The sequence below is a fragment of the Salmo salar genome, chromosome 19, assembly GCF_965601325.2.
Source record: "Salmo salar chromosome 19, fSalSal1, whole genome shotgun sequence".
Lineage (NCBI taxonomy): Eukaryota > Metazoa > Chordata > Actinopteri > Salmoniformes > Salmonidae > Salmo > Salmo salar.
In genome coordinates, this window is record NC_138309.1 from 73,991,881 (window position 1) to 74,014,494 (window position 22,614).

General features: G+C 44.2%; 2 protein-coding genes across 4 annotated transcripts; both read right to left on the reverse strand.

Moving 5' to 3' along the window:
• Nucleotides 1-1,052: 1,052 nt before the first annotated feature.
• On the reverse strand, nucleotides 1,053-9,154 carry zdhhc23b (zDHHC palmitoyltransferase 23b). Of its 2 annotated transcripts, none has more exons than XM_082965954.1 (5): nucleotides 8,812-9,154; nucleotides 7,336-7,509; nucleotides 6,522-7,223; nucleotides 5,917-6,075; nucleotides 1,053-3,284 (listed from the first exon to the last, which is right to left on the reverse strand). In XM_082965954.1, exons 2-5 carry the CDS (start codon nucleotides 7,470-7,472, stop codon nucleotides 3,011-3,013), a joined length of 1,272 nt encoding a protein of 423 aa, XP_082822080.1. In that variant the 5' UTR covers nucleotides 7,473-7,509; nucleotides 8,812-9,154; the 3' UTR covers nucleotides 1,053-3,010. The 2 variants fall into 2 exon arrangements, with proteins under 2 accessions (XP_082822080.1, XP_082822079.1); XM_082965953.1 differs by having other exon boundaries at nucleotides 5,917-6,084; nucleotides 8,812-9,153.
• Nucleotides 9,155-9,904: 750 nt separating this feature from the next.
• Nucleotides 9,905-22,129, reverse strand: gramd1c (GRAM domain containing 1c). Of its 2 annotated transcripts, XM_014159359.3 has the most exons (14): nucleotides 21,664-22,129; nucleotides 21,340-21,420; nucleotides 18,094-18,218; nucleotides 17,782-17,932; nucleotides 16,991-17,147; nucleotides 16,628-16,768; nucleotides 16,340-16,458; nucleotides 16,092-16,234; nucleotides 15,451-15,554; nucleotides 14,714-14,890; nucleotides 14,477-14,543; nucleotides 12,202-12,321; nucleotides 11,604-11,709; nucleotides 9,905-11,491 (listed from the first exon to the last, which is right to left on the reverse strand). In XM_014159359.3, the coding sequence occupies exons 1-14, from the start codon at nucleotides 21,727-21,729 to the stop codon at nucleotides 11,426-11,428; spliced, it is 1,623 nt and encodes a 540-aa protein (XP_014014834.2). In that variant the 5' UTR covers nucleotides 21,730-22,129; the 3' UTR covers nucleotides 9,905-11,425. The 2 variants fall into 2 exon arrangements, with proteins under 2 accessions (XP_014014834.2, XP_045558614.1); XM_045702658.2 differs by lacking the exons at nucleotides 21,340-21,420; nucleotides 21,664-22,129 and adding an exon at nucleotides 19,042-19,334.
• Between the last annotated feature and the right edge of the window lie 485 nt (nucleotides 22,130-22,614).

Genomic DNA, 22,614 nt, shown 5'->3' on the forward strand with positions numbered 1-22,614 from the left:
GTTGTGTCGTCAGAAAACTTAATGATGGTGTTGGAGTTGTGTTTGGCCATGCAGTCGTTGGGTGAACAGGGAATACAGGAGGGGACTAAGTACACACCCCTGAGGGGCCCCAGTGTTAAGGATCAGCATGGCAGACGTGTTGTTGCCTACTCTTACCAGCTGAGGGCGGCTCATCAGGAAGTCCAGGATCAAGTTGCAGTGGGAGGTGTTTAGTCCCAGAGTCCTTAGCTTAGTGATGAGCTTCGTGGGCACTATGGTGTTGAACGCTGAGCTGTAGTCAATGAACAGCATTCTCACATAGGTGTTCCTTTTGTCCAGGTGAGAAAGGGCAGTGTGGAGTGCGATTACGAACCATGGTGGAATTACTGCCTACAAAAAGACGGCATTACTATTTCTGTCTATTAGCTTGCTAACTGAACAAGTTGTAAACAATGGTTAGCGGACCGCAAGTAGTTTTAGAAAGGCCCAGGACATGGTTTATGAATGTAATAATGCACTGCCAATGCGCGATAGAAAGAAGAAAAACTTAGCAGTGGTCATATGGGTCCTATCTTTGAGTAGTTTTCTCTACTAAGTAGGGCTGGGAATTGCCAGGGACATCACGATATTATATTATCACGATACTTAGGTACAGATACGATATGTGTTGCGATTCGATGTTCCAAACAAATTCCTCATCAAATTGCTCATCTGCTTCAGAGGGACAAGAGAGAGCAATGAGAAAACGAGTTTTGATCAGTCATGGAAATAAAAGGAAGGACCCTGGAAAAAAATTGTGGGAGGAAAATTAGAAAGGCGAGAGAATTAATGTTAGAACGATTGATGGAGGGATGAAAGTTGCATGGAGTAATTGCATCCCAATAATGGGAGACAAGATCAAGCAGAGATTTAAAAAAAAAAGGAAAGGTAGAGATGAGATTGGGCTGTCAGTCACGGTACCATACGTGGTTGTGTTATTGTAGTTGTAGGAAATGGTTTAGCTTAGGGACAGGGTATTGACTTGGGCGCTACTTCACAACAGAACCGATCACTGTAGGCAGGGTTCCCATTTACAGGTTTATTTGGGGAAATAAACAATGACGCCAAAAAACGTGTGTAGCCTAATGAAAACGGCAGATACAGTATAGGAAAAATGTTCTAAACATTGACAACACTTTTATTCGTTCGACAGGGGTAGATTTTTATTTTGTCAAACTTTCTTTATTGTGACAAATAATGGAAATTGTGTTTTTCGAATAGATTATGATTGCAGAATAATTTAAGGTCCTACACAGTGCACGTGATGTCATCAATGATCAAGCTCCACTCCACATGTAATTATAAATACCTACAGCTGCTAAATCTATTTTTACAACTTTAAAAATAATGGTTCTTTGCAGGACAAGGATTTTCCTGACTTTCAAGAATCCTGAATTGATTCACCTTGTTTTTTCGTTTGGCTAGCAAGTTTCACCATTGAACTATTTCAGATCTACAGGAGTGTACATTTCACCATGACACGGACTGTGGTGATACCAATGATTTATACAGTATAAACCCTGGATTGCTGTTGCTATGTATTCGCCAATGAGAGACTTTGAAGTCACCGGTCAGCCATATTGGCACTCACCAGTAGCTGTAGTCCTCCATAGGAATTTATGGAATTCTACTGCATTTCATTTAAATGTTTCAGGAACAAAATTATGAGTATTTAGGATTTGTTTTGTACTTGTTCACAGTAATATTAGTTCTTTAAAAACAAAACGACAGAGGCAGCTCATGGTAGAGAAATTAACATTCAGTTCTCTTGCAACATCTCTGGTGGACATTCCTGCAGTCAGCATAACAATTGCACACATCAAAACATCTGTGGCATTGTGTTGTGTGACAAAACTGCACATTTTAAAGTGGCCTTTTATTGTCCCCAGCACAAGGTGCACCTGTGTAATGATCATGCTGTTTAATCAGTGTCTTGATATACCACACCTGTCAGGTGGATGGATTATATTGTCAAAGGAGAAATGCTCACTAATAGGGATGTAAACACAAAATGCACAAAATTTGAGAGAAATATGCTTTTTGTACGTTTGGAAAATGTCTGGGATTCTTACATTTCAGCTCATGAAACATGGGACCAACACATTACATGTTGCGTTTATGTTTTTGTTCAGTGTAATTTATTAGCAGGGTTTCCCAAACATGGTCCTCGGGATCCTAAGGGCTGCACATTTTGGTTTTTGCCGTAGCATTACACAGCTGATTCAAATACCCAACTAATCATCAAGCTTTGATCAATTGAATCAGCTGTGTAGCGCTAGGGCAAACACCAAAACATGCACACGTTGGGTTCCTGATGACCGAGCTTGGGAAACGATGCACTAAGGTGTCTGTAACAGAATAAACGTTGCAGAAACTAATGTAGACATTTGGTAAATGCATTTCTATAGTTTGCAAAATATTTTTTACAATGGTGGGGCAGTGCCAAGATGGAGGTGCTTCAATACAGTGCCTCCTGTCAGTCATCTAGTGTATATATAAATATTTGGGACAACTGGGGAGAGAAGGTGATGGCAGTCAGAAGTCTGAGGTGTGGAGATATGCTGCCATCTGTTGGTGAAAGACAGTACAGCAGATGCATCCTTCAACTCTAGCCCATAACCACTGAGGGTGAAGTTACCCCTAGACACTGATCCAAGGTCTGTTTTGTGTTCTTCCCCCTTATGGTTCAAGTCAGGATTCTTTGAGGCACAGGAGGTTGGTGGCACCTTAATTGGGGAGAACGGGCTCGTGGTAATGGATGGAGCAGCATTAGTGGAATGGTATCAAATACATCAAACACATGGTTTCCACGTGTTTGATGCCATTCCATTTGAGCCGTTACAGCCATTATTATAAGCCGTCCTCCCCTCAGCAGCCTCCTGTGGTATGAGGGTAAAATGATCCTAGATCTGTTTCTGTGGGCAACTTCTACCTGGATCGTCCAATTGATTAGTCACTTCTAAAGGTGTAATGACGATGATGAGCAGCTCAGCTACACCAAGTCAGTGAGACTGGGTGAGGGTGTGTGCAGGCCTTCTCCCATTGTCAGGAACTCTGCCCAGTTGCCACGGAAACCATGTGAGTAGACTCCCGTGTCAACGACGAGGCCCCAGTAGTGGCTGCGGGCGGTCTTGTCTCGGAGGGCGGTGCGCACCTCTCGCTCCGTCACGTTGTAGCTGACGTTGATGAGCTGCAGGACCAGCAGGTGTAGCAGGCCACCCGTCACTATGCTGCTGTACCACGCACAGGTGAAACACAGTGCCGAGCTGGAACACACACACACACACACTTTAGACACTAATATTACTCATATATTCCTGAAAATCCCTAGCCACTAGCCCACAGCCCTTATTTTTGGGAATCAGATATGTGTTAACAAAGGGCTAAGGGGAGCTTACACCCTATTGATAACATCAATGTTATTTATACAGATCGGCTAACACCAATGTGAAAGGGAAGGGGCTATACACACACACACACACACACACACACACACACACACACACACACACACACACAAAGCTGAGAAAGAGACCATTTGTTACAGCGCTGAATAGTGGACAATACTATACAGTTACACTACAGGGTCGTTCCACCTCAAAAAGCACAAGAAAGGATTTCAACTCCCACCATCTGAAATTTGTTCTGAAATTGTTTTGGTTGTTAGAAATAGATAAGATTACCATTCCTAGAATATTATTTTGTTGAAATATAATTTGATCTTGAGAAATTAAGCTAATTGATTGCAACCAGATTGGCCATTTTAATGTATATGATTCATATGATATTAAATAAATGTAGTACATATAGAGAACTGATTTTTTTTTAACAGTTTTTCCTTGTTAGAGTGGAATTGGTGTGGGTTGCTTTTGACAATGTCTTTGGATTCCTCATGTCTTACTCATTGTTTAAAAAAAATAGGGTCCAAATCAGATGTTAGGTAATATTTTCATGTAATATTATATGAACCATATAAATTAAAATGGACAATTTGGGTGCAATCAATTAGCTTAATTTCTCAGAGATCTAATTATATTTCCAACAAAAATATGTTTCAGGAATGCTGATCTTATCTGTTTCTAACTACAGAAATGATTTCAGAAGAATCTGAGATGGTGGGTGTCATGGCTTGTTGAAATGACATGGAACGATTCTACACACACATCACATCAAAACGCACATCATCAGCAACCAGACACATTCACTCTTACACAATAAACCCGGCAGAGCCACATTCAGTAACTGCTCTGTAAATCTGGGTCAGTGCTTGATAAAGAAGTAGGCCTGGTTGGGTGAGATACGATGATGAAATCTCTTATAGAAATGTTTATTAACCTACATTACCCCTATAAATACCTGGCTATTTCAAAACCTCACAGCTTAAATGTCCCAGATAGAGAAAATACTGAATTGATGCAATTCAAAATTCTGTGTTCCCTTATAGAATGACCAGGAAGCCATTTGGCTGTGTGCCAGTGGGTATTTTAGGACACTATTGACCAACACCGCCTCATTTCACAGGCTCATTTTAGCCTCTAATGCCTAAGTGTGTGTGAGTGAGCTAATCATGTGTGTGTGCATCATATACTGCAAATCAAATCAAATTGTATTCATCACATACGCCAAATACAACAGGTGTAGACCTTACAGTGAAATGCTTACTTACAAGCCCTTAACCAACAATGCAGTTTTAAGAAAAATACCAACAAAAAAAAAGAAATAAAAGTCACAAATAATTAAAGACCAGCAGTAAAATAACAATAGCGAGGCTATATACAGGTGGTACCGGTCGAGGTAATATGTACATGCAGGTAGAGTTATTAAAGTGACTATGCATAGATAATAAACAGAAAGTAGCAGCAACGTAAAAGAGGGGGTGGGGGGGGGCAATGCAAATAGTCTGGGGAGCCATTTGACTAGATGTTCAGGAGTCTTATGGCTTGGGGTTAGAAGCTGTTTAGAAGCCTCTTGGACCTAGACTTGGCGCTCCAGCGCTGGAGTCTGACAATTTTTAGGGCCTTCCTCTGACACCGCCTGGTATAGAGGTCCTGGATGGCAGGAAGCTTGGCCCCAGTGATGTACTGGGCTGTCGCACTACCCTCTGTAGTGCCTTGCGGTCAGAGGCCAAGCAGTTGCCATACCAGGCAGTGATGCAACCAGTCAGGATACTCTTGATGGTGCAGCTGTAGAACCTTTTGAGAATCTGAGGACCCATGCCAAATCTTTTCAGTCTCCTGAGGTGGAATAGGTTTTGTTGTGCCCTCTTCACGACTGTCTTGGTGGGCTAGGACCATGTTAGTTTGTTGGTGATTCTGGACGCGATTGTGTGCATGGTGTGTGTTAGCGCTCAAAAACCCATCTTCACTGTATGTTGGGTTTTCAGCCGTTACATTTGGCTCCGTGTAAACTACAATTACGACGCTGTGTTATAACGTTTAGAAAACATCAATAATCACTGCTTTCTAAACGGTTTTTGAAACATATGCTGATATGCCCCTTATCTTTCATGTCAGCGGGAAAGAATCTTTCAAATAAAAAATATACAATTACTGTAGCAGTTTTAAACAGATCTATACACTGTGTGCCTCCAGCTGAGGAACTACACTTCCTCCCCAGTTAGCTTACACACAGGTGTTTGGAGCACACTAGATAGCTGCCACCTGTGCTAATCAGCTATGTCTTCCTGTAACATGGAGATATGGCCGTGTGGGAACACTAACCCAAACCCTACAAAAGGTGTGAAGTCATTTACCTTTTTTATCCCTGATATGAAAGATACGTTCCTTATGTTTCCAAAACAGTACCGCAAGCGATGAGTTAGAAGATACTGTCGTCAATAGGCGCTATGGTAGTTAGTGTCTACAAATGGGGTAGGTGTGTCCTGTGCATCCCTGTTACCTGTACTGATTGTAGACGCCTGGGCAGTAGAGCAGGGCGCTGAGCAGGTTCTGTTGGGGACACACGCTGCGCAGCACCAGACTGATCCCATACAGAGAGGTCAAAAGGAAGAGGAGGAGTGTCGACAGGAAGCTGCGGTGATTGGCCTGGCCCACACAACTATTTATCCTGCCACAGTGGCGACATGACAGACACGACACACAGAAAGACAGACAATACACAGTACTGAGACCATGCGGTTAAACCAAACACACAAACACACAGCTCTGATTTGTAATTTGGATGAGAGCATCTGCTGCTTAACGACTACAATGTAAGAGTTACTTAGAACCCATGATTACTCCAAACACACACACACACACACACACATCTGTACGAGTAATTGAATTATATATATTTTTTGCACGATTGTGTGCGTTACAGATCAGTGTGACTCAGAAACACAAGCCTATGGCTGATGACACAGAGGCAAGATAATGTCACTGATAATTGCTTAAACATTGCTTCTTAGGCCTGGCATGACACTGCTTAGACATGGCATGTGTACTAAATTACAGAGAAGGGCCTCCTTTTCAGACAGACAGAGGTGTTTTAAGAGGACCCACCAGACACAGTGGTGGTCCAGCCTCAGGACACAGACACCACAGATCCTGCAGTGTCCCGCCCTGGGGGGCCGCACCACCCTGCACGTAGAGCACCACTTCCTGCTCCGCCCACTCTCCCTCTGCTCCACCCCTTGGCCCTGCTGCTCCGACCCACTCCCCCGATTGGCTAGCACCACTTCCTGCCCGACCCCGTTGAGGCCGGTGTTGGCGGGGTCTCTGTCCAGAGGTGAGCTGTGATAGGTCACTGTGCTGTGGACGTCGGCCGTGTGAGGCCGTACGTAGCCGGGCTCTCTCTTGGTGTGGATGAGTGAGGCCAGAGTGAGGGCCACCCCAAGGGTCACTGTACCCAGCTGGGTCAGCCCTACACCCCCCCTGGGGAAGACCTCGGTGAGGAAGAGGTAGTACATGTAGCCCAGGGAGAACAGGGCCAGGCTGAGGAAGAACAGAGTCCGGCCCTTCTTACGGTGGATGACGTAGTAGTACCATAGAACCAGTACCGGTAGAGTGGTCAGAACCACCATGCCCAACAGCAAGTGAAGGGCTGCGATGTGTAGGAGGACAGGAAGTAGAAGCAGCGGGGGCAGCACCGATAGATCAACACGCCGGGCTCCACCCCAGAACCAGGGAACACGGAGGCGGTCGCTCACCATGGTAACCAGACGGGACAGTGAATCTGCCTTCTGGGGCTCTTTCTTCAGCCATCTGAGGGAGAGAAGCAGACATTTAGTTTCTGATGTGATGCCAAACTGGATGAAGAATATTTAGCTAAGAGTGTGAAGGTAACTGGCCGTAGATGGGTAAGCCACTCCCTCACCTGTCACAGGCATCGTCCAGGTCCTCACAGTCACAGCAGCAGGCTGCCACATGGCTCCGCCCCCCCTGACGGTCCACATACTCACAGCAGCACAGAGGCTCATCCAGCTCCAACGCCTTACTGGCTCGCTTCTTCATGACAGACAGCCAGTCAGCCTGGAAGGTTTTCAGTCTCCTGCAGAGATGAAGGGTGAGCGAGTGTGGGTTGGTGTGTGCGTGTGTCCTAATCTTATGGGGATGCACATAGATGGAGGTAAATGTGTGGCAGGGAGTCGTGGTTAACGGTCCTTTATAACAATAACCTCCTCAGTCACAGGAAGCAAGGTCGATGCCTCCCGAGGGACCAGATAAATTAGACTATTTATTTTGCTCAGTGCAAACCACCCCTTCTGCAGTGGGAGATGTCTTGCAAATGATGGAGGCTAGGAGGAGGATGAGAAGGGAGATTCATTGTTAGCTCTATATGGTATTGGCTGTAATTGGAAATCCGAACCAACTGATTTGAGCGGAGAGGCTCGTTTCTCGTGGGTCTCCAATGCGCCCTTGCGCAGAGGACATTACTACCAATTTGGGCTCGACCGCGTGGCGACAAATTGGGCTGTCTTCCAGCTAGTCTGTGAAGGGGACTGCTGAACAGCCTATCAACCACATATGTTGTGGCATTCGCAGGCCAATGGAATTGCCATGCAGTAAAGGCCTTTCCCTCCTCAAAAGGTTACCAATTTCCTAGAAAATGAAGCCCACGGGTTTAATTCTGGGTTAGCCTATACAGAGAATAGTGAATGCATTTAGCCTTGATGTTTTTGCTACTACCAATCTAATATAGATTGTTGTAGCCTCTGGGCAAGTGCCCGGTTGGTATTCCGTTATGATTACTACAAGTTTGAATAGCTGGCTAGACTAACTATCAATGTAAAAATGATTTGCTGACATGGCTAATTGAGTGACTGTCAGTGCCTGACATAAGACAAAAACTACTGCTGCATTTCGAAATGGCACCTGGTGTACTATACTATACGCATTAGTATGTTGAGACAAACGGAGTACCTAAAAAATGTTTTGGGACCGCTTATGCCTGGAACCTGCCCTGAGTAACAGACAATTAGACAACCTGCTTAAACCTCTGGATACAATGTCACCGTCTTGAAAGTTGATACCAAGTAGCCAGCCCATCGTTGCGTAAAGGATAGCGGGCTATCATTTGACTCTACTTAACCCCGTCGTGAATAGAACAGACATGTCACGTGTAATAGAAAATAACAACTGGTATTCATGTAGTTTTATGAAAAGCCTACAGGTACCTACTTCCGTAAAAACCTACAGGTACCTACTTCCGTAAAAAATGTAGGCTATTGTACATTAGGAACTGCCTACTGAACTGGCTAGGAAATGAGACTGGCCTCAAGACAACGTTGCTCACAACCGCACCTGCCTAAAAATGCAAACTGAATGTAGCTATGCAAATCACGTAGCCTACCTGCCCGACTGTCCTGATGGAGGTTTATTCTAATATGTTGTTAATCCAACAAGGTATGTAGGCTATTTCGTCTCCCTTCCGATGTTGAAGTCATTCCTATCCCAGACCGCGCGCTTCACTGCTGTAGAGGCTACTATGGAAAGCGCTGGAACCCTATAGTCACCCCATTCAACTTTTCAACACATAGTATTTTCCGCTGGTATGTATGTATGTATGAAGAGCGGACAGAGGTCCACACATAGCCTACTCCTCCTCTGTCGCTGGGGTTGTCTTGTCAGTAGGAGGCAACATGACTGCCTGTGCTGTGGAGTGGCGGAGTCCGTTTCTCCTTCATACTTCTGACGTCAATAGAGGAGGTAACCCTTTATTTCCCTCAAATGATTTTTTACCAATCTGAATCAAGACAAGGGTACTGTCAGTCAACAATAGCATGTTCAATTAAATACGCAAACATTAAGCTTATTTTAACTGTTCAACCCATAGACATATTTTCTAACGAAAATGTATGCACTCATGTAGCGCTGGATAAGAGCGTCTGCTAAATGACTAAAGTGTCAAATGTTATGGGGAAGGCTATTTTGGTTCCCAAAGCCAAGTTGTTTCAGAAAAGGTCAAAGATCAGTTGTTGGCAAAGTATAGTCTATCAACTGGAGAGCTAAGGCTCCTTTCTGTGACATTGGAGGTGTTGAGCTATGGTGGATTTCCTATGATCTGGAAAGAAGCCAATTGGATCAGATCAAAAGTATTTACTTCCCCGGTTTGTTTAATCTCTGTTGTCTCTTCTGACAGAGTATATTTAAACAGCCACAGCAATGATGCCAATACATTTTTAATGGTTTTACACAAGGACTTTCCTCAACTACTGTAACTAAATATACTGCATCTTGGTTACAAGTCTAATAGTTTTACTACAACCAGGCATTTGTACTGATAGAGTGAAGTAACCTCAAACTCACTCGCACACATTCACAAATGTGATTAGAGCAGTAGGTTAAAAGTAGAAAGATGGGTTATGCTGACTGTAGAGTGCTTTTAGCCTGGCCGTGATCATAACATGTCCCTTATCTTACAATACATTGAGAAGACTAACACGGCAGGAAAGTGTTTCTTTATTCAAAGCAACAATACATTACATCTTTGTCTAACAAATGTACAAAATAGCCAAAAAATTATACAGTGTGTGTGTGTGTATAAACTATTCACATCCAATGGTTCACATTGATTCCATGTAACAACGGTAAGAAGATTCCTGTGCTTTTATTTAAAAAATAAGGATGGGCGTTACATAGTCTGAAGCTATACCGCCACACACAGAAATGAGTGGTATATGCTGCACAAAATGAACATTTGTCATTGTAAATTGTAATTTACAATAATAACAATTCAAACAAAGTTAACAAGGCACTAGTGTGGATTCAACTCAGAGTCCAGACCAAACTTGTGGTGGTCACATTCTTATAGTGAACTACACAAAAGCAGTGCAGCGTTTTAGTGCTGTGGCTTCTTGAATGGGTGTGGCATGTGGATGGAATATTAATTCCACAACAGCCACTAACCCTCTAGCCTAGCCTACATGGGAAAGCTATCAGGATTAACAAAATGTAATCAGTATTATTCAATCGGGATGTTTTGGTTCTAACCAAATGCTCCTGAGAAAGTTCACCTGGGTCACGTTCAGTGGGGTGCAATGTTACAGAACGTTCAGATAAAAAAATATTATGTAGAACAAACTCATGTAGAATAAGGTTACATGACAGGTCTATAAAAGGCATTTATATCTGCAGCGTTCAGAACATTGCACCCTTCTGAACACAACCCTGATATTGAGGTCTGCTGTACATCTACAAACCAGCTGAAAAACCCCAAAACATCCAAGGCTAGCATTTTTTTTCTCTTCTCAACTCCATACTTATTCACATTTTCACAAGAGCAGAAACCCATGGGCATTAAAAATAAACTATTAAATTACTTTCTGAAAGCCTTCTAATTGAAAAAAAGATTCAAAATTAATCTAAAAACCATAAAAAGTACACAAGGCACTGTGCAAAAAGTAAAAATATTTCATGGATTCCTTACATTGGCCCTTACTTACATTCATTTCTATCAAAACATTGGCTCTCATCTGCTGATCACACCATCGGCTCACATCTGCTGTGATTGGCTTGTCAATCGAAGGGGTACGCAGTGAGGCATGCAGTAGAACTTCTTACTTAATCACAGTAAACCCAGCACCAACATTAAGGAAGAATAAAGAACTACCAAACTGAAAACAGCACCCTACATAAACCCCAGTCCACCAGTCGTCTCCCAGTGATGGTTGGGAACCTTTTTCTTCCTCCACAGCGCAGTGCCGACAGTTGAACTTTAATAAGAATTTGTTCTTGACTGACTTGCCTAGTTAAATAAAATAAAAATTAAAAAAATCCATCTACCTGGTACCACACTATTAAAGGCCCTGGGACTTGAACAATTGTTGCTCTCAGTAACAAGTCTGTGCATGAGTCGTCCCTTTAGCAACACCCCTGGTTACGAGAGAGTCCTCAGAGGCGTGTCCCTGTAGCCTTTACAACCCCAGGCTTCAGAGGGCGTAGTGAGGTCGCCAGGTGTGACGGTGTCACTGCAGAATTGCTGTTCTGTTGGTTACAAATTTCTGCTGAAGCAGCGACAGAGAACTGCGGAGCTATGGGGAAAAGAGGGGGGGAAAAAACTGTCATTGTCTGTACAGACACAGAAACACCTGCAGGAGGAATTCGGGAGCCTGTAACACAAACATAGCTGGTCGTTTGACTGACCTGCTCCAATAGGTTAATGGAGTCCTGCAGCACTGCTTTCAGCAGCAAAGTCTCCTCTCTGGTCCTGTATGTTGGGGCCGGTTCGGGAAAGAAGTCAGCAGCAAAACTGAGGAGACAGACATAGTCAGCATGACGAGAGAGAGAGAGAATTCAACAACAACCCGATGCTGTCAGATCATTGATTACTCCAAGAAATGATGAAAGAAAGTTTTTCCTGACTTGGATGCATGCTAAGGGGACGTGGCTAACCTGCAAACCAATATACTGTATTTATTTTCTAATTGATTATAATTGTTAGGGTTAGGTGTTTGGTAAAGTTTAGGTTATAGATTGTCTGGCGTTTCCTACTAGCACTGACTTTGCTGATAGCTTCTTTATTGAGGAAAAATGTACTGACTATGACTGTGATATGTGGTTGTCTCACCTAGCCATCTTAAGATTACATTTACGTCATTTAGCAGACGCTCTTATCCAGAGCGACTTACAAATTATAAGATGAATACACTAAGTCGCTCTGGATAAGAGTGTCTGCCAAATGACTAAAACATCAAATGTAATGTGAAAAGTGCAGGCCGTCGCCCGGTGTGCAGCAGCCTACCTGCTCTCGGTCCTCTCCCGGAGGTGGTGCTTGGTGCTCAGGTACATGCGGTTGGCCACATCCTCCATGGCCCACAGCTTAAAGAACAGCCCCAGGTTCAGTACTGTTAGAATCAGCAGACTGGGAACACACAGCCAGAGAAAGAGGCAGTGAGGTTTCTGATTACCTGGCTAAGTTCAACACACACCTAGCTAATATACTGCACCTAAGTACTGTTTGAGCTCATGAAGCAGAATGTACTCATAGCAAGCGGTACCGGAGCGCCAAGTCTAGGTCCAAGAGGCTTCTAAACAGCTTCTACCTCCAAGCCATAAGACTCCTGAATATCTAATCAAATGGCTACCCAGACTATTTGCATTGCCCCCCCTCTTTTACACTGCTGCTACTCTGTTATTATCTATGCATAGTCACTTTACTATGCATAACTCTACCTACATGTACATATTACTAGTGATGCACCGATATTACATTTTTGGCCGATACCGATATCCAATATGTTCCTTGCCGGGGAAAAATGATACCGATATTTACAATTTTAGCAGCCTTTTAAGCATTCTACTACAATTAAATAGTTAACACACACACAGATGCAAGAGGCGTCACCACAGTCCCTGTTCAAATCCAGGCTGTATCACATCCAGCCGTGATTGGAAGTCCCATAGTGCGGCGCACAATTGGCCCAGTGTCGTCCGGGCCATCATTGTAAATAAGAATTTGTTCTTTACTGACTTGCCTAGATAAATAACAGGTTACACACACCACACTGACCAAAAAGTTACTTTGTTGGCATTTACGCATGTCCCCATTACCAGTAAAACATAATCAAAACCTATTTCTTTCACTTACTTGCTGTTTCGTTGTTCAGTCGTTTCATTCTCAACCAGGATTTCTATGGAACGCCGTTTGGGTCTTTGCGTCGTGTCAAATAACACGACATCTGTTTCAGTAGCTATATAGTTAGCTAGCATCATTCTACTATGTATTCATTTGGATTACTGTCAATGACACTTATTTTGAAGGCAAACCGCAAATTCCACTATTGTGCCTAATCCTTACTGTGGCTAGCTTCACAACACATAACCCGGTGCGGTAGAGCCTCACTAGCCAGATGAAGCTAGCTGGCTGCTTATAACGTTAGCTTTGGGCAACAGGGTTAAGTTGCTGACTAGCGATTTTATTTTCATGAACTGAAGTTCAATTTCAATAGGCGAACAACAAGTGGCAACCTAGCTAATACTTACTCACAAGGATTCCTAAATCATTGCTAAGAATAATGAAAATGACTGCAGGTTCTACTGGTCATTGTTTTCAGGCTGGTTGTATTGGTGCTAGCTAGGTACCAAGCTAAAGCTAGCTACCCCAGAAGTTGCGGTCGAACAAACTATGCTTTATTACCAACACGGTATTGTAAAGATATCGTTCGTGGCTGGTGTTAGCATACTTTTTTGTACAGCTTTGACACGCAAAAACCCAAACGGTGTTCCATAGTATGTATGTCATGAAGCTAATAGCAGTGACGTTATTACTGTGTAACTCCGGTAGGGAAACATCTGAAAAATAGCGCACTTGGTAGTGTGTACCGGCACTCGACCAGTCGGCTAAAGCCAACATCACCCATGACAGAGAACGCTTGATAGTCAAGGGTGATGAATTCCATTATCTTGGCTTTAATGGATTTCGCCTTCGAGTTGTCTCGCTGAAATGTTGTTACTCTTTGAAATAACGGCTCGATCCACACAGCAGACATTGTGGGCTAGGTTAGGAATGTTGTGTTGCACGTATAGCGCAAAATTGTACGTGGCGTCATTACGTCACGTACCTACGTTATTTGGGTATGCACGTCAGTTTAGTCATCGGTTTTGCACATCGGGGCGTTAAACTAGACATCGGCCAATACCGATGTTGGCATTTTAGCTCATATCGGATGATTCCGATATATCACACATCCCTACATATTACCTCGACTAACCGGTGCCCCCGCACATTGACTCTGTACCGGTACCCCCTGTATATAGCGCCGCTATTGTTATTTTACTGCTGCTCTCTAATTATTTGTTACTTTTATTTCTTATTCTTTTTAGGTATTTTCTTTTTAAACTGCATTGTTGGTTAAGGCTTGTCAGTATGCATTTCACTAAGGTCTACACCTGTTGCATTTGGCACAGGTGACAAATAACATTTGATTTGAAGAAAGTACACACACAGAGACAATAGAAAAGGTTCATGATGATTTACAGCTACACCGTTTGAGTGTTGACTGGTGGTGTCGACTTACATGACACTCATCCCAGCTATGATGGTAGAGATGTTCCATCGAGGTGGACCCTTCATATCTATGGGATCTGACACACAACCGGGAGAGAGTGGAACAGCTTGAACGGAAGACATATGACTGTGTGTCTATTGTAGGTCATTTGACTGATTGAGTGTTTGTGCAATGCACTCATATAGTATGTGTAATGTTATCCATGTGTCAGAAGATGGTTGTTAAATAAACAGAACATGTATGTACCCGTCTTGCCCTCTCTGTGGGGGTCTAAGTCGGGCTCGTATTGCTTGCTGGGCTTCAGGTGCTCCTGTAGTGTCCGACTGAACGTCCTTCTCCGCCAATGACGCAACCCGCCAGTCATCTTACCGGAGTCTCCGCATCCCTGGTTCAGCTCCGCCTCCTCTTCCATCAGCTCAGATTCTGTGATGACAAAGGAAAAGTTGGGTCAAATGTCTTGGAAGACAGGGGTCAATAGATGACTAGAGGTGGTAGGGGTGATGTAGAGAGGACTGCCGTGTAGTCTGTAGGGAGGTTGGGTGCTAATCGACATCTCATGAGGAGAGTTGGACTGTCAGTGTGAGTGCAGGGCTTTGATTCAGATCTAAACTAACGAGACTGGAGAGGGTGAGTAAGAGAAGAGCAGAGGAAGGGTAGGGAGATTGGTCGTTATACAGAATAGGAGAGAGGGAGCTGGACAGAAACCAGTGAAGCACCAACATACAAAGAGAGCATGGGCCTATTATGGCTAACCCAACACTCACAGGCAGAGAGACTAATTGGAGATTGAGAAGTGGTGAGGCAGGAAGACCAGCTCTCAGAGGAAGATACACTCAGAGAGATCAGCCAAACAAGAAGGAGAGACTTGAAGAACTACAGAGAAAGAGGGGACAAGACATACAGATATTCTTAAAGATGGAGTGGAAAGAGAGATATAGAGAAGGGTGAAGAGATCTCCAGGGCTGCAGCAGCCTACTGCCCACCCAGGTGTCTGAAGTAGTCCTCCAGGCCACTCCAGGAGTTCTTGGTAATGAAGGACTTGACCAACCCCCACGGCTGCTTCTTATACTTCACATCAGTATACACCCTGAACACACAACACCAGCACATCAACTCTACAGTTGTAATTGAATAGTAATCAAATGATCTATATTCACATTCTGTAATGTGTAATTAGTAACCATAAACTCTGAAGTACCAAACATTTAGTATTTATTAAAAGAAGTCTGTCAACCACTGGACACAGCAAATAAGTGCTATGAAGTCACAGACCTAGGATATGAGAAAGGAGGCTTTATGCCACTAGAGGAATGACTCCAATAAAGCTGAAAAATGTCCTGGAGGGCTGTACAGACAGCAGTGCTGATTTTCACTCTGACTAAAAGCTATCAGGGAGAAGGGAACCAACAATACATCGGACCGCAATAGTTGGAAGTGAATTGACCTTTCCTAGGGGATATTGATTAGTCTTTGACACACAAAAACCATGTAAGAGGCACATTGCACTGAACAAAGAGACCGTGAGCGCAGCGAGAAGCTCAACCCCAATACCCTGAAAGTCTTTACCCTAAAGTAAACTGAGCAGATAACAATGTCGAAAGGCTGTGATGTCTCTGCTGCTCACCTGAGTCGACATTTGCGTTTGGAATGGCGGATGATACAGTAGCGGTTCTGAGTGTAGAAGTAGTCGTGGTACGGGACGTCATGTGTGTAGACCTCCGAGTCGACGAGGTAGTACTGACCTTCCCTGAACTCCTTGTACAGAATCTGACGGGGCAACAGAGGAGTTACACACACTCTGGAGAAAAGACATTCCACACACCAGCACACACTACTAAAAACCCGCCACACGCCGTGCAGACCTGGGCTCACCTGGTTCTCCGTGGCGGTGGAGAACTTGCCCACCAGAGGGTTGGTGATGGTGATGGTGTAGTTGAGACTCCTCTTCATAGAGCCGGACGCGTCACTCTGCCACCGTGTGAGGACGGCATCTGACAACAATCACACGTGTTTTGTGTTAACCTATCTACTACTTTATTTGGTCCCACATTAGAACAACGCTCGGACAGTCACACTTAAAAATAGCTTGTGAGGTCTAGTCCGTCTTAGTCAGAGGAGAGGACTGTGGCTTATAACAGGGTGGATGGGGAGATGACTCACTGGTGATCTTCCTGGCATTCATGAATCTTCGTATGAAGTGGGATTCGGTAAAGAGCAGTTCAAACATCTTTTCTGCACTGATGTTGAAAACCGTATTCACATAGAGCCTGCCATGCTGCTGGGAGACACTCACCCTCTCCTCTACAGGAGAGGCAGGGAGAAAGATGGGGGGGGGGGGGGGGGGGTTAGCATGATCTCAGAGGACTGCCTCTACAAACACATTTAACAGGTCACTAGCATAAAACAAAAACAATCACTTTAAAGTAGCATGCATTTAACAAACACATTTGAGGGTCAATAGTACTACCATGTACATGCCTGTTGGGTAGAACCAATAAACACACAGTGGGGGTTAATTCTCACCCTCCTCTGCACTCTCCGAGCCGCTCTGTTCAGAGAAGCGGTCCAAGTTAGAGTTGAGGTCCAGAGAGAGCTCAGAGCGCTTGGAGACCCGCTCCGGGGCAGAGCGGTCCAGGGATGGGTCAGGAGTACACCGAGACGAGGTGCTGCAAGCATCATCCTGTAGGACACACAATGGCAATGTCACTCTTCCCTGACTATGGAAGCCTTGCTATAAATGCCATCAATCTGACTGGTCATTCACTTGCAATACTCATTAGACAATGAAGAGAATATGTGGAGACAACATGACTCTAAGGCGATTACTTGATATCATCCAAGCCTTGTGTGAGAACTTGTATTTAACCTTTATTTTGACAGGGAGTCAATGCTGAGACAGAGGTCTATTTTCCAGATGAGGCCTGTATAGCACCACAATACACATGAAAATACAATAATCACATTAAACTACACATTTATATACAGGTTATTATACACAACAAGCAAAACACAATCTTCAGTAAAAAGTTCCCCTAACAACCTTCTGAAACGCCCTAGAGGCACCAATTCCTCCCATTTTAAACTGTATTGTAGATCATTCGGCACGTAAGGTGCAAGGAAATTATAGGCTGATTTAGCTAATTCTCTAGACACCAAAGGAGTCTCCAGAGTTAACCAACCCTGTGAACGGGTTTGATAACTTGTCATTTTAAATCTTAACAGTGATGTTAGATAAGTCTGAAGTTTGTGGAGCAGGGGTTTGTCAACAAAAAGAGTAATGATGTGATCTATGTGACTTCAAAGAGGTGTCGTACCGTGTTTCCGGAGTGGATGGAGCTCTGTCCGAGGGGTGAGGGTAGGTCCTCTCCCTGGGGCGCAGTGGGCTCAAAGGAGCTCTGATCCCCCGGCTGGAGGCGCAGAGTAGACGGCCTCCCAGAGTCCTCTCCACCAGGCCTCACAGTCATGCTGCCATGGACCAGGTGGGTAAACAGGTTGAAGAAATGTGTCAGTTAGACAGATGTAGGTGAGTGCATGTTGTTGTTCTTTGTGCAGAGAGAGAGAGCGAGAGAGCGAGAGAGAGAGAGAGAGAGAGAGATCCAGGTGTGTGTGTGAGTAGTCATCCTCACCTGGTGTGTTTCTGCGTGGTTGATTCTGCTGATGTCTGTAGACTTTCTATCTCTACAATCCTCAGGCCCAGGTCATTGCCATAGTGCTGCTTGACCATCTGCCACAGCGCCAAACTACTTAGTGGCTAGGAGAGAGGGAGAGGAGCTTGGTACACAGCAAACAGTGGCACTTGAATAGATTTCTGTTATCATGGAAAAGCAACTGCTTTCCTGGTAGTGTCACCACCAATCAGCTTTTTGTAGGTTATAACGTGCGAAAGCTCAATCAAAATAAAAAATTATAGGATGAATTCCTCTATCTGGTTTCCTGTAACATGATAACTATCTTCCACCTGTGCATGAATCTCACACCACCTCCAGTGTCCTAGTTTCAATGAAACAAAACAGCCCTAACCTGCTCCTTACTCTACCACACTGATGTCACGGGATTAAAAACAATACATGCAGTGTGGATTACATTTAGCTCCACCTTTGATTGGAATTCAATTATGACTAGACCATTTTTTTTAAAATACAATTTTATAAAGAACTGACAAAAATATTGCTGGTACCATGCTCATAGTGAAATTGTACACTGTAGCTATTGACTAATAGCTACAAAGCATAATGTTTATGGACACCATGATGCGCCCCCCCCCCCCCCCCAAAAAAGACCCAACAAGTTATTTAAAAAATACGTGAATGGGGGAAAGGGGTGAGTAATAAGGAAATGTAGATTACATAAAAAAACATTTGAGAGATTGAACAATCGTTGATCACTTACGAGTCAAAAGAAAACAATTTAATATTATTTCCCATGCAACAGAATCAAGTCAAGAAAGCGGCCATATGGAACCACGGTTTCTTTAGCCTAATCCAAACTGTGCACAGCTAATCATAATTTAGATCAACATCTGCCACTTGCTGCCAATCAAGTAAAAAAGTCAATTTTAAAGTTGTTTTACTTACTTTGTAGCTATTTCGCTCTTTCCCAACAGTTGTTACGTATACCTGCCTGGCAGCTGGACTGAACTATAACCTGTGCGCCGTCACAAAGCAATCAGGAAGTTAGGCGCTTTGCCCAACAATAGGAACAAGAGCGCTCCGCCCATTTATAGAAAGATAGATAGCTTCGATAAAAGCTCTATTAGATGCCAAGCTCGTGAACGTTCAGTGGCAACGGAAATCAGATCTGTTGCCCTGAAGAATGGCGAGGTAACGAAACGACAGCGCTTTCTCGGGGGCAGGGCGTGTGTCTTATGCAAATTAACCTTGCTAGCCACACCTTTGAGGGGGTCATTGAACCTTACCTTCATTCGCTAACTCCCGAGCCACACCGGTGTTATTGTCGGGTTGTTGTTGACAGCTTCATTCCCTTGGTCCACAGTTTTCCATATTGCACTAGTTGCCCCTATAAATTGCATTTATTCTAGGTCCTAATATGTTTTACTTTTATCTCAACTTTGCTATCAAAAGAGCTAGTACGTTATAAGAAACAAAACATTATGAATATTCAGCCTGCCACTTCCCCTTGTATACAACATAAGAACTGAATGCCATGGTAACCTCGTTTAGGGACATGGGGCCAGTCTGGGGGGCATGGTGTTCACCCAGGACTGATCAGATAAGAACAGTCAGCCAGGGTAAAGTCACAGAAGCCTTGCATACTACATAAGAATCTGGACAGGTAGCATGAAATGACAGACTAGAGCTATGATCACCATGGATACTACCTGGTTATCTAGTAGTTGGCGTCCATGCAACTGGATCAGTGGGAGAATCTCAATTACATACTCCTCAGGTCCTCTCTCCACGCCTCCTTCTCAACACCCATTGGAGGAGAAAGTCAGTGGGTTTGGGACCTCTGGCTTTTCCATCCAATGGGTTTTGAGAAGGGGGTGAGGAGAGGGGACGCGAGGAGTATACAATAAAGATTCTCCCAGAGCCATTCGATGAGATATTCTCATTTGGGCAAAATACCGTCCTTTCTTTGACTCCTCCGTCCTCTCTCCTTCATGACCTGGAAACCAATAAGTGGTCGAGGAGAGTGTCAATTAGTTAGTAGGCGAATGGAGGCGTGTCCTCGCCACCTCGATGGCTTCCTCCCGCTGAGGAAGCACAGGAGTATTCTACCGGAGTCCTTTGCGGAAGAGTTTAGAGATCCGCCACAACCCCTTTATATCAGCTGTTTACTCGGAGGAGAAAAGCATGCACATATTTAAAAACAATATGCTACTTTTTATGCTATCTTTTTATCTATAAAATGTCCCAACTAGGCCTCCCGAGTGGCGCAGTGCTAGCTGTGCCACTAGAGATTCTGGGTTCGAGCCCAGGCTCTGTCTCAGCCGGCCGTGACCGGGAGGCACACAATTGGCCCAGCGTCGTCCAGGTTAGGGGAGGGTTTGGCCGGCAGGGATATCCTTGTCTCATCGCGCACTAGCGACTCCTATGGCGGGCCGGGCACAGTGCATGCTGACACGGTCGCCAGGTGTACGGGTGTTTCCTCTGACACATTGGTGCGGCTGGCTTCCGGGTTAAGTGGGCATTGTGTCAAGAAGCAGTGCGGCTTGGTTGGGTCGTGTTTCGGAGGATGCACGGCTCTCGACCTTCACCTCTCCCGAGTCCGTACGGGAGTTGCAGCGATGAGACAAGACTGTAACTACCAATTGGATACCACGAAATTGGGGAGAAAAAAAAAAATGATATATATAAAAAGTCACAAGTCTTTTTACTAACCTACACATTTCATTAGGTACTCCACCTCTGTAAACATCATTTGCATGATGATGCGCAAGTGAAGGATAGTCATTTCATACAAGTGCATTTGTTTCCACATTTCCTCTCCTTGGTTACCTTTGACCTTTTTCAAAAGGAGGGGAGGACGGAGGAGTAGAGCAAACCAATTGAGAATCTCCCCAGTTTAGCTTATTACCATACTATTGTCCTATTATTTCCTTATTAGCAAGAGTAAGATTGAGTGAGGGGAAGACGATCCTAGATCTGTGCTTAGCGTAACTCCTACTGTTCATATAAATATCCTTGTCATAGAAATGCCCTTCTTTAATCCCAGCCCCCATCCCCGCAGGAGGTCTTTTGTCTTTTGGTAGGCCAACATTCTAAATAAGAATTTGTTCTTAACTGAAATAAAGGTTCAATAAAAAAATGTAAATATAAACAAGTTGCGCACTTTATGGGGAATAGGGTGGCATTTGGGATGCAACCCCAGTGAGTGAGGTGAGGTTATGAAGTCGCTGAACTGTGCCTCACCTTGTCCATCAGAGTGTTCTGCCACATCCGGAACACTCCCTGGTAACTCTTCTCTCTGGCTGAGAAGGAAGTGAAGAACAACTGTAGGGAAGAGAGCGACAGAAGCTTGTTAATATTATTGCAGTGATAACCATCCATTGGTTTGCATTTAGGACAGACAGAAGGGATGAGTAACATGTTATTTTGTCAGTGCTGCAGCTGTAGACCTACCCCTGAGGGGTTAAACAATGAAAAGCACAGGGTCTCTTAGCTCTGGTCCAGGGCGTTGGTGCAACTGTCCAGGGATATCAGAACCCAGGTGGTGTTTGAGTGACTATACTGTACCTTCTCTGAGTCTGTGCAGATCTGAATGGCATTGGGGATCATCCGTGCTGTCTTCTCTCTGTACATGGCCTTGATGTCCCTCAGAGTCAAGGCTATCTACGACAATATAGCACAGTGATGACCTCCAGAGTCAAGGCTATCTACGACAATATAGCACAGTGATGACCTCCAGAGTCAAGGCTATCTACGACAATATAGCACAGTGATGACCTCCAGAGTCAAGGCTATCTACGACAATATAGCACAGTGATGACCTCCAGAGTCAAGGCTATCTACGACAATATAGCACAGTGATGACCTCCAGAGTCAAGGCTATCTACGACAATATAGCACAGTGATGACCTCCAGAGTCAAGGCTATCTACGACAATATAGCACAGTGATGACCTCCAGAGTCAAGGCTATCTACGACAATATAGCACAGTGATGACCTCCAGAGTCAAGGCTATCTACGACAATATAGCACAGTGATGACCTCCAGAGTCAAGGCTATCTACGACAATATAGCACAGTGATGACCTCCAGAGTCAAGGCTATCTACGACAATATAGCACAGTGATGACTTCCAGAGTCAAGGCTATCTACGACAATATAGCACAGTGATGACTTCCAGAGTCAAGGCTATCTACGACAATATAGCACAGTGATGACCTCCAGAGTCAAGGCTATCTATAACCAGAGAGCATAGTGATGACTTCCAGAGTCAAGGCTATCTACAACCAGAGCCATATATAAAGAGAGTTCTGCCCTTTTTGAACAGCTGCCATGTTGGCACCTTTATTCTCTACATGTTTGTGATGTAACAATACGAGAGCGCCTCTGACAGTTCCCTATGAAATGACCCGCTGTAATCAAGCAAAACAGAACAGACATTTTTATTGATTAGCATTGGGGATAATGTGTATCCAAGTCAACAAATTGCACATCTGCTTTCACTGAAAACTATCAGCAG

Bases quoted from the DNA above. Each gene is read 5' to 3' on its own strand.
- gramd1c (XM_014159359.3), bottom strand. From the start codon at position 21,729: ATGTACAGAGAGAAGACAGCACGGATGATCCCCAATGCCATTCAGATC. The intron at 17,933-18,093 runs GTGAGGATGACT...GGTCCATGGCAG, and splicing joins ACCACGCAGAAACACACCAG to CATGACTGTGAGGCCTGGTG. The intron at 15,555-16,091 runs GTGAGCAGCAGA...TTGTGTGTTCAG, and splicing joins AAACGCAAATGTCGACTCAG to GGTGTATACTGATGTGAAGT.
- zdhhc23b (XM_082965953.1), bottom strand. From the start codon at position 7,472: ATGAAGAAGCGAGCCAGTAAGGCGTTGGAGCTGGATGAGCCTCTGTGC. The intron at 7,224-7,335 runs GTGAGGGAGTGG...TCTCTCCCTCAG, and splicing joins CTGGACGATGCCTGTGACAG to ATGGCTGAAGAAAGAGCCCC. The intron at 6,085-6,521 runs GTGGGTCCTCTT...CCACTGTGGCAG, and splicing joins CTGGACCACCACTGTGTCTG to GATAAATAGTTGTGTGGGCC.